General features: G+C 34.7%; 1 protein-coding gene across 1 annotated transcript; it reads right to left on the bottom strand.

Moving 5' to 3' along the window:
* Window positions 1-1258: 1258 nt before the first annotated feature.
* On the bottom strand, window positions 1259-9805 carry LOC133189096 (uncharacterized). Its single transcript, XM_061324525.1, has 4 exons — window positions 8382-9805; window positions 4228-4378; window positions 3227-3359; window positions 1259-1914 (listed from the first exon to the last, which is right to left on the bottom strand). The coding sequence occupies exons 1-4, from the start codon at window positions 9803-9805 to the stop codon at window positions 1259-1261; spliced, it is 2364 nt and encodes a 787-aa protein (XP_061180509.1).
* Between the last annotated feature and the right edge of the window lie 1957 nt (window positions 9806-11762).

Raw genomic sequence — 11762 nt, 5'->3', positions numbered from 1 at the left:
CCTCGGTTTTTAAGGTCTCATCCGAAGGACCCGGCGCCACTTTCACTTCAAAGTGCCTAGCGCTTGACGAAGGAACACTTGCTACCTATTTTTTATCGACTTAGGTCAGTCGCGGCCGGGGCTGGAACCCACGACCTTCCGATCACGGAGAGAGCGCTCTACCGAATGAGCTACCGTGACGGTCCGGCTGGGTGTAAGACTGAACGCGTTAACTACTACGTTAGGAATTCCTCTTGTCATTGATGTTTGTCAGTGTGCTTTAATGTAGAATGCAGACTTGATCCATCCATACTCAAAAACCAATTTTTATGGTTCCATTTTATCCCATTTTCCACTAAATATGCTTAACTGTCAACCTCAAAAAAATATCATCGAAAAAGTCATTCAATAAAATAAATGATTCAATTATGTTGAAAATGGCATTACTGCCAAAATAATTTTTGAAAAAATAGCTTTTCCTGAACTTTGAAAATTGAGAAATACGTGTACATTGTGTCAGAGCGAGGGACTGTCGTCACCTTGTACGCCCTCTTTCTTTTCAAATGTGTGCAAAACGGAAAAAAAACTTTTTTGAATACATGCATGTCCATATTGACACCTAATAATGTTACCTAAGACAATCGACAAATTTCGTATACGAGATTCGTTTAGCTTATAGGCTGGAGACAATGATGCGACAATATATGCAGTTAAGAACAAAAAATGAACTTAATTTTTTAAGAGAGGCATGAGTTACAATGTTAGCAGTTCTAAAGAAGACGCAGAAAAAGTAGACTTTTTAGTGTGCATGTTGCTATAATTATATGATTTCTCTCGCAATTTTTACTCAAATCAAAATTCGTGTAAGATTTGGACTGTATTAAACATTTTCACTACAAAAAGTCCATATAAAGAAAATCACTCCAGATACTCTTGTTTAAACAGAATTTCCGTAGAAATGATACTTTAGCATTAGAATCTCTGAACAACACTGCTTTCTGTTCACTACATTGCCTTATAAGCATTTACAAATCTGTATTCAAACTGTAAATATGTTCTTAAGAATTTCCCATGTAAATGCAAATTTTGTTTCTATCACGATCGAAAAAATTAATCAGAATCGTATGCTCTCTCGTCATATTCGGGTATTTGTTGATTATTTTCATATTATATTATATATAATATATCCTTGTGATAAATATTGAACCCATTATTTCTTCACAGGCAGATTCTGATAACAAATGAAACTATTTTTCTCAAATCCAAGAAGATGTTTGTCTCAACATCCTCCACCACCACATCCACCACCACATCCACCACATGCACCTCCTCCACCACCAAATCCACCTCCACCACCACCACATCCACCACAGCCTCCGCAGCCACCACAGCCTCCGCAGCCAGCACCCCCATCACTCACCCCGCCAACACCACCATCAAAATCACCTCCATCTGAATTTATGACACGATGACCTTGCTCAAATCCTACACCAGTTTCAATGCCCCCAGCACCACAACCACAAACGTTAGCACCATATGTATGATAAATGTAGTGATTAGAGGGTGTAAGATATAGAAGACCGGCTGCCAGCATAAATGACATATCTTCGTCTGGAAATCTTTCAATTTTTCGTGTACCTCTAGATGTTACTTTTGGTTTTAAAGACTTTCCAGGTTGCCAATCGGAAGGACGTGGCACACAGAGCACGTGGAGAAGAGCAATGGAAAATGACAGGGCAACATAGTTTAGAATTTGTCCAGCAGCTTTCCTGCTGCAAGTTATTAAGCCTTGAGTTAAATCTAGCTTTAGTCCCTCAAACTCTACTGGATGGTGTTCTGAAAGATTGATAATTTGCTTTCTTGGAGGACTTGTATGATCCACTCTATAGACTTTTACTTGCAGATGACCTGGATTTCCCGGAACTCCTCTTCTGTCTAAAAGGTAAAAAGGAGATTTTGACCATACACAATTTCGCAAGTGCGTTAAGGCTAGGTATAGGTGTTTCTATGCAAATGAACTTATTAAAATATATGATTATACTAATTATACAAAGAAGGTAAAATTTATTTTCTTATAAATAGCTAGTACCCTCAACAGTAAAAGCCAGTACACATTATGACGTCATTGTTCTTTACTACACAAGATTATAAAGAACATCAACAAAATAGCTTTGGTGCAAGGGCATACTCTAAATAATTTTACGGAAACAGGGTATACTTAGAAGGATTAATGATATTGTTGCACAAATGTTGACAGTTGAATTGTTTAGTTACACTTTGTAAAGTTTTGTTTTCAAACAGGGTTAAAATTAAGAGTCCGGTGTTAGTTTCTTCAAATTCTTTTTAGCATTATACATCATTTACGCAAAATTAAATAGAATATGTCCCTGCGCGGAAACTGTTTTCTTGCTGAGTTTTTTACTACAAGTAGCAAAGAATAATGACGTTATAATGTGTACTGGCGATAACATGTGGATACTAAATGAATTTAAACTTTCCATGTATAATAGATAAAACTCTTATGCATTTGTATTAGTTCATTTTCATCTATTTTGAATATGAAATAACCTGACTATAACTATAACTATATATATATATATATATATATATATATATATATATATATATATATATATATATATATATATATATATATATATATATATATATATATTGTAGATGAATATGGAATTTATTTCATGAATGAGTCAGAATTTTTTTTTCTTTTGCAATTGATAATTTCACGAGTGCGAAGCACAAGTGAAAATATCAAAAAATCATGTCTCACCAGTGAAATAAATTCCATATTCATCTACAAAACATTTAATTTTCTGTTTATTACATTTTCTTAGATTTTCTATTTGCCTCTGTCGTTTCGTAACATAGTTTCATAGGCTGTGACGTCATAGTTGAGCGGTCATAGCTAAGCGATTGCGAGATTGAAAAACGTTGTAAACATAGATTTTTAACTACATTTTGGAAAAAACTTAGGCAGTATAACTATTAGTCTCTCTCAGGATGGTTCATTAACTCTACCTTATACCAGGCCAGGGATTATACTTATAATACTTTTCGTGAAGGGAAGGAAAATCGTATACAAGTTTTGCCGCACTGTGAGAATGCCATTTTTATATCCTTTCACAGTGTGGTTGAAAACGTAAGAAAGAAAGAAAGAAAGAAAGATAGATAGATAGATAGATAGATAGATAGATAGATAGATAGATAGATAGATAGATAGATAGATAACCTCGACTTCCAGGAATCCCCCTCAAAAATCCATTCCACTTCCCCACGAGAATTAGCGAATCTCCCTCCTCGGTTTTGACAACAATCGCTCTTTCACCAGAACCTGGGTCCAATGTAATGTTTCCTAAACCCACCTTTGTAAGATATAATTTAAAAAACATATATATGATATTGAAGTGCTAAATAAGAATACATGTTACTGGTGTAAAATTTACAAGTCCACATATGTCAATTTCCTTGGTAATAATTGTTATTTAAGGGAGCTCTAAACACCGCATCTAATTAATTCCTATTGTTCGGAATTTTTACGCAGTAATCTGTCCTTAGATATAAGATAAAGGGAAATAAGTGATGCAATTTGTAAAAGATTCAAGTAATATTTTTTTTATATTACACATTATACAAAGATAAGGTAATTAAATACATTAATTAACATGTATTTTATCACTGTAAGTAAACAACAGTGACTTCCTGGAAAACTAGGCAGCTACCCAATGTCTAAAATAAATTTGATAAACTCTTTATATACTTCTTTAAACCGGTTACGGTAGGCTAATGGTCGGGTGTTCGCTTCGTGTTCGGGAGGCCAAGGTTCGACTATCGTTAGCTGTGCCGCGTCAAACCTATGACGAAAACATAGGTAGTAAGTATTTCTTCGCCAAATGCCGGGCAATTCACATGAAAGTCACGGGTCTTTCAGATGAGACTTTAATAGAGGCCCCATGTCACGGTAGGCGTTGGCACCATAAAGAACCCTCACTGTTAAATGGCCATGAGCGCCAAGTACAGGTCTAAATTTGAAGTCCTTCACCGGTAAATGGAGACGTCTCTATATCATAATAAGTGAAAATTTCCGGATGGGACTTAAAACAACATATATAATATATGCTCTTTTTATGATTTAATTTTCTCAAAATCGGAAAATCATTTTTATTTGGTGTTTAGAGCTTCCTAGCTGAAAATGGAAAATTGACTAAAAATCACCTGATGAGTTAAGCCTACCTGCTTTCCCGATGGTAGCTGATCAGAACCGATAATATGAGCAATTGCAGCCATTTTGTCATGATAGTAGACTTGAACAACTGACATCATAACGTTTACGCTGTGTATTACACGACAAGTAAACATAATGTTTCCGTTCTGGTCTCTCAGCCTATAATAATATAAAATTACAATTTATTTTTATCATTAGTTGAAACATACAATATTGTTCAAATCAAGTAGGTTCCATAAACAGTGCGAGTTAAAAACCGGTTTTCCTCAAACTCTCGTTCCTTAATTTTTAAAAAAAAAATTATAGAGCCACGAAAAAGAACGAAAAATTTAAGAAAATAGGTTTATAACCAGCACTGGCTATGATCTGGATTGGGGTGCTTTATACAATTAGTGACTTGTACATTTTAGGATCAATTTGAAACACACGGAATAAAACAGTCATTCTGAATAGTCCAGGGTGTTTCAAAACAATCAACTAAACTTTATGATAATGGTGATGACTTCAACATCTCTATCGTCAACTTCGCTTATTTATGTAGCGATAAACTATTATCACCTGCATATTTACAGTGGCGCCGCGGTAATCCGGACGCCAATAATCCGGACGCTTCACCTTCCGGACGATATTTTATGGGAACCGATTTTTTCCACGTTATTCTGTCTCATTAATCCGGAAATTCGCGTTCCGGATCCGGACGGTCAATTTCTACTACAAAACGCAATATTTCATTGAAAAATGACTCGTTTATCCGGACGGTAATTTTTCGAGGAACGACTTTTCACACCTTTCTTGCAGTAGTGATAATTATTGTAAAAACATTGTCCGTGGAGTCAGTTTGAAGGCGGTTACCTGTGACCCCTAAACAATAGCGTCTATAATTAGCGTGTGTTTACCTCAGCTAAAACACACGTCTTTTATATTATAAAGCCCGAAGAATTTAGCTTATATTGTGCATTAATTAAATTGCTAACGAATATAAATTTATGAGAATTTTGGAGAGTTGTAAATAAAATTTTTATTGAATAATAAATCACGAGATTTCGTTGTGGTATCGAGTTACGTAAGTTTATCAAAATACGATCGTACATTATTTGAAACTATTTTTTCTTTTCATAAGACAATTTATTATGATACATAATTCAAGAAAATATATTTCTATTAATGCACTAAGAAATACGTAACTGGCGTTAGTTATAAATGCCGATCACGTCTTTTCAAGATATATAACTTATGAGTTTATAGAAAAAGTATTGATAATCCTGAATATGGCTTGTGTTTACGTTGAATGTTTGCAATACGTACACTGATTACAGTGTTTAGTTACTTACTTCCCTATGTAGTGAATATACGCGGTTAATCATTTGTACATTCTCAATGGTGATAATGAACAGTTCTACTTAATATGAGCTTGAATAAATATAAAAAAAGAAGTGCCGAAATAAAACAGTAGCAGATCAAAATTTGGTCAGCCCATGTAACTACAGGAAGGCGAATAAAGTTTCCTGTGTTAGAAAAGGAAGTCTCAACATAAAACTGCCTATCCATTTTTCATCGTGTAAATTACATTTTAATTTTTTTCTTTTTTTAAAATCTATTATTTCTTTTAAAACTATAAAAATAAAATCAATATGTCAAGGTAAAATAAAGGTGTTTTCTTTGCCTTCACATTTGATACCACTATGTTCATATGTATATGATTTAAGAGGGTACGTCTTTTAAGAAGTGATTCACTTATCCGGACGATTCATTTATCCGGACGATTTCGTTGGGGACGGAGGCGTCCGGATTAACGAGGCGCCACTGTATTTAGGTTTATGTCTCCGAGTTGATTTGATAAGCAAGTGCATATTCTATGTACGATCAATTTCTCAAAAGAGGTAGGTTATTAACAAGTAAGTTGATGATACAAGGATACAGGTTATTAAGAATCTCGTTTAAAGTCAACATTTTGCACATTCTATGGTCGATACAATGACCGTGTTTGCAACTACGATCTATCGTTGTCGCCCGCGTGGCGCAATGTTTGGAGCCTGAACTGCAGAGTCGCAGAATAGAGTTTATCTTTACATCGCGGCTTCGAATCCTATTGCGGGACGTGGAGACCGATCCTTCGGATGAGACCGTTTAAAGGTGCTAGGACACAGATTTGAAGTTCATATTTTCTCAAATTTTCTGTATAATTTCATGACTTATATGTTGCTATAGCATTTCATACTAAAATATAATAAAAATCTTTATTTCATCTCGAAGTTACTAAAACTTCGAATTTCTGGACGCGTTGGATTGACACATCGTTGCGCTTTCACATATTTTAATTTTATTCGAAATACTTAAGAAAAGTGGCAATTTTATAGTGTATTAATGAAAAATATTAAAACTAAAACCCAGAAAATTCAGAGTAGAAATGTTCGATAGCAAAACCTATTATTGTAAATCCGTGCTCAGTGGTGTGTGCAGAGTTTAACAATTGAACACACTCGGTGAATGGTAAACATTAACAGTAACAGAGCTCGTGCCCTATATACAAAAACAGTTTACGTTTCACGGGTGTGTTCAATTTGTAAAACTCTGTACACATCACAGAGCACGGACTGACAATACTGGTGAGTTGGATTTGCTTTTGAACATTTCTCTTCTGAATTTTCTGGGTTATAGTTTTAATATTTTTCATTAATACATGACAAAATCGCTTCTTTTCTTAAATATTAATGATAAAGTTAAAATTTGTGTAAGTGCAAAGATGTGTTAATCAAACGCGTCCCGGAGTTCGTAGTTCCAATAATTTCCAGATAAAAAAATTTTAATTATATTTTCGTGTGAAATGCTATTGCAATATACAAGTCGTGATATCATACAGAAAATTTGAGAAAATAATAATTTCAAATCTGTATCTTAGCACCTTGAAACCGAGGGTTCGTGTCAGAATAGGTGCCGGCATGATAAATATCCCCCATTGCATAATGGCCGTAAGTACCGAGTACAGGTCTGTATTTGCAGCCCTTCACCGGCAGGTGGGGGGGGGGGGAATCTCAATATGAGTGAAAAATTTCATCGTTAAGATGAATGTTGACTGATATCTTTCATTAGAATTAAGGTATTATTTTCACACTGAATTTACTGCAGAGTTTTCTGTTTATCAGATCATGTTCAAGAGCACATGGAGGGTGTGACCCATTGCAGGGAATGCTCAATACTCCATGGCACCTGATCCAACCTCTGTTTTAGAGGTGTTTGCTCTGCGCCCAAAATTTATTGTTCCAAAAAATTTAAAGCATGATTGATGTTTGTTATCTTCACATTTCATGTTAAGAACGCGAAAATAATAATTAAAAAAAAAATAAAATGTTGACGGTGTGACCGTTTAGGCGAGCGCAGTTCACTTATTTATAAGATCCGCCTCTTCAAACCGCACGAGACATTTGGAACGTCTAGACTATGACGTCACATGACGTCGTTTGTTTGTTTGTTTGTTGTTTAACGTCCCTCTCGAGAATTTTTCACTCATATGGAGACGCCACCAGTTGCCGGTGGAGAGCTGCGAATTTTGTCCTATACTCGGCACTTACGGCCATTGAGCAGTGAGGGATCTTTTTCGTGCCAGCACCTACTGCTACACGGGACCTCGGTTTATACGGTCTCATCCGAAGGACCGGTCTCCACGTCCCACAGTGGGATTCGAACCCGCGACGTAAGGATCAACTCCTTACTCCGCGACTCTAGAGCAGACGCTCTAACCACTGCGCCACGCGGGCGACCACATGACGTTAGCTGCATTTCCATAAACGAAGTTTGAAAAGTGCAAAATTTTAAGAAAGAACGTTAAATCTACTACATGTATCTGTATGCAATATCTATTAAATTAAGTTGAATTTATTTTTTGTGAATTTTTAGTTGTTGTTACCGTGAGAACGAAGCTAGCAGCGAGAACGACAAGCGTTGCATTGCGGGTCTCGAGGTAACTGCGGAAAAAATCGTTTGGATCAATGTGCAAAGTTTGAATTTTCTTTTCACCATAAAGGAAGAGGAAACACGGTTGACAATGGGCAAAATTACAATTCAATCAAAAGGAAAACATAATTTATCCAATTATAAAAGAAGTACTTAAAACCAAGAAATGCTTTCATTTAATTTACAAGTAAATGCTTTTTAAATACTTTACCTGTGAGAAGCTACCTGGCAAATGTTTACTGCGTTGGACTTTGGTAAAGGAACGGGACCCCAAAGTTGTTCTTCGTTTGTTGGCATGTTTGGCTTTTCGTACCTCCCTGGCTCCAAAGAAAGCACGATGTCATCTAGAACGGTTCTCGAAAAATATCCTCTTACCACACAGCTTGCTTTAGCCAATGTGCTTACTACTTGCATGTCCCTTTCAAACTGAAATTGGCCACCTTCCTGTAACTCGGGACGGGTGAGGTAAAGACCAAATCTTTCTTGAATCCCCCCTATGAATTTGGATCTTCCTCCAAATATGCTGTTTCTTGTTTTCAGCTCAAAATCAAGTGTGGAATCAAGGGGGCCAAATGAAAACATTATTTTTTGCTGACTCCACGTCATGTTCTCCATTGTTCCTGTCAGCTTTTTAATCAGAGTAGATTTCCCTGACATGAGATGGCTCTTGATAACTTTCAACTTGATCTTTTTATCTTTATTTGCGTTTGACGACATGACTGATATTTCCTGAATAGTGACTAAAGTTCTTCTTCCACACATGTTTTCAATGTCTTGCTGTGTAAGTTGGTAAAGTTTACCCCTTGGAGAATCGCCTCGGTACATAGCACCAAATTTAGAAAAATGTTCATGGTATGTTTCTTTCCAGAGCTTTCTTGTATTTTTATCCGACAGAGATAGTTTCGATCCTGGACTCCTGTCGGTTACCGTGTCATCATGGACGAGGATACGACCAAGAAGGGATTTTGTGACTTTTGCATAATTGATTGGATGAAGTTGATGTGTGTGCCAAAGCAAATCAATATCATAACAAGGCACCAAGAATTCCCTCGGATATTTCCTCTTAAGATTTAAGTAAAACTTATATCTTACAAAGGCATCCCTAAGAAAAAGGTCATCTTTGTAATGTGGAAGATGGATGTTATAGTAGAAATCCTGCTGTCGATGGATAGCTGCCAACAAATCAAAAGTAAATTTCGATTTATATTGTTCTATTGAAAGAGGTACCTTTCCATTTTTAATTTCTGGGCTTAACTCAAATTTTTCACTAGGATAAGCCCGGGACCAAATCCCCTCTGTCAATTTTCTTCCAGCTGGTGACTTCTTTACAGAGTGATCAAGGACTCTTCCAAACAGTGATATGCAATCTTCTGCATATTTATATGGTGCTAGCATATGACAGTGCCATACCCATTCTATGTCAATTGGTGGATGTAAATACTCAGGCTGTAGGCTGCTTCCACTTTGGGAAGCAGAAAGTGGAAGCCAAAAATGTTCGTATCTGTAAATGGAATATCGCAGCACGGCATCGTTTCTAAGGTATTCCAAACCTTGGATCTCAATAAGAAAGTCATACTCAGCTTTTGATGCTCCAATAAGATCCAAACCAAAGTTGATATCCATAGAACCAGACATTATTGCACTCTTGTAGCTGTAAATATGTAAATATTGCTATAACAAAAAATGAAAATATGGTCTTTTACAGACCAGAACAAAGCATTCAATTTTAGAATGTTTGGTTTTGAAAGATTGCAATGTCTTCAACATGACCAATCTTCTTCGTAGTCAGAATTTTTTGTCTATTGATATCAATTATGACTCGTCTATGAAACATTTTGCAGCCATTTTAGTACCTTTTAAAAGAATGAACTTGAGATATTTCTTTATATGAATTTTATTACGGCTTTACACTGATATTGAATGCATTATAAACAGCATTCACATATCGAAATTTTTAAAATAAATCCAGACATAATGTTACTTGGTTTTCTGCATTTAGGCGCGTTTTGTGCAGAATATTAAGGCTTAAAATACAAGTCATCCACATTTTTTATATAGAAACCCGAGATAAAATGTTATAAAATCAACATTATGTAGTAAGACATGTATTTGATAAGATATTCTTTTATAAGAACTGGAGTTTCTTGTTCAGTGGCAATATTTCAATAAATGATATTGCAGAAAATTGTCAGTACATTCAGTATAATATCACCCTATGTAGACCAATTATACATTACGTTATACTGGTATATGAATGGGATATAGCCAAGGATTCCTTATAAAGAGAAAATTATTTCTGATTATCAGAAAACAACACGACATGAAATACAGTAGAAGCGCAAATTGTATATTATACAATGTATAATACATACTTTAAAGGAATTCGGTCATTAATATTATACTTTTTCTGTGACTTAATTTTCTAATTTTGCAAAATAGAATAACAAGCAAAAAAAAATTATAATAATAATAATAAAGCTACATTTAAGCCCAAGATACAATGTAACTGAATATCATAAAATAAACGATAACTATTTGGGGAAAATATACGGACATGTATAAATTTAAAGCCTAGGTATGCATTAAAGAGACTCACAGGTACCAGAATTGCTCACTTGCCTGTATATAGCTAAAGACAATTTAATTCTTTTCTGGACTAAAAACCGAAGATAAGACAATTTATTTTTGTACCTTAATTCCAGGTACATTGTAGCTACATCCTGGTTATTTTCACCGGATCCAGATTTTATCTCTGCGTTATTAGGGTGAATTAAAAAGAAATGACCAGACACATATTTATCAACCTGTACGAAAAATACAGACAATAGGAATAAATATCTACGTCTCAGACACAAAGAACATTTTTACCAAATAGCTATATCAATTACAGGGTCTGTCTGTGTTTCAGATATATATTTCTATGGTCAGGAGTGCAACACATTCTTTTAAGATCCAAATTATTTTGATGAAAAGACTTCTATTCATACTAATAAATATTCGTTAATCAATAATGATCTGTTTGAATATTTTATACTAAATTATTGCCAGTTCAATTATTAAAATCTGTCTCTTTTTCAATTTGATCAATCAAGAAGAGTTTTCAGCTTTTCTTTGTTTTGTTTTTTCTATGAAAAAAAAAAACATATTGAAAAATTGTTTTAAAATTCAGGTGATTCCACCTCAACTTCACTGAAACAACAGAACACGTTCTGGTGTAAATTATGCTTCACAATTCTTCTTTAAAGACTTGCATGTTCTTGGTCAGGAGTGCAACAAAATGTTAGAATTATTGCTCCTCAGTTGCTTGCAGTGTTTGTCCTGTGAAGGAAAAGATACTATAAAATATACTTTTATCTTCTAAATATATTCTTAGCTAGTTGTTTTTTTTTTTTTTTTTTTTTTTTTTTTTTTTTTTTTTTTTTGGACATACAGAGGAAATAACTCAAGATATAAAGACCAAGTTTAAATACTTTTATTTGTTTAACCATAAAGTATTGGACTATAAATATTGCACAATTTCGTTACCACTTTATGTTGCCAACACTTTGTGAATTACTGTGTTCTATGGTTTTAATTATAAATTTTACTATTT

Source organism: Saccostrea echinata, unplaced genomic scaffold (assembly GCF_033153115.1).
Source record: "Saccostrea echinata isolate AGI-Se365-2 ecotype Australia unplaced genomic scaffold, CSIRO_AGI_Sech_v1 ptg000016l, whole genome shotgun sequence".
Classification (NCBI taxonomy): domain Eukaryota; kingdom Metazoa; phylum Mollusca; class Bivalvia; order Ostreida; family Ostreidae; genus Saccostrea; species Saccostrea echinata.
Note: the sequence above shows the minus strand (reverse complement) of the source record. Positions and strands in the feature narration are given on the sequence as shown.

Bases quoted from the DNA above. Each gene is read 5' to 3' on its own strand.
- LOC133189096 (XM_061324525.1), bottom strand. From the start codon at position 9,805: ATGTCTGGTTCTATGGATATCAACTTTGGTTTGGATCTTATTGGAGCA. The intron at 4,379-8,381 runs GTAAAGTATTTA...ATATTATTATAG, and splicing joins TGCCAGGTAGCTTCTCACAG to GCTGAGAGACCAGAACGGAA. The intron at 3,360-4,227 runs GTAGGCTTAACT...TATCTTACAAAG, and splicing joins AGCTACCATCGGGAAAGCAG to GTGGGTTTAGGAAACATTAC.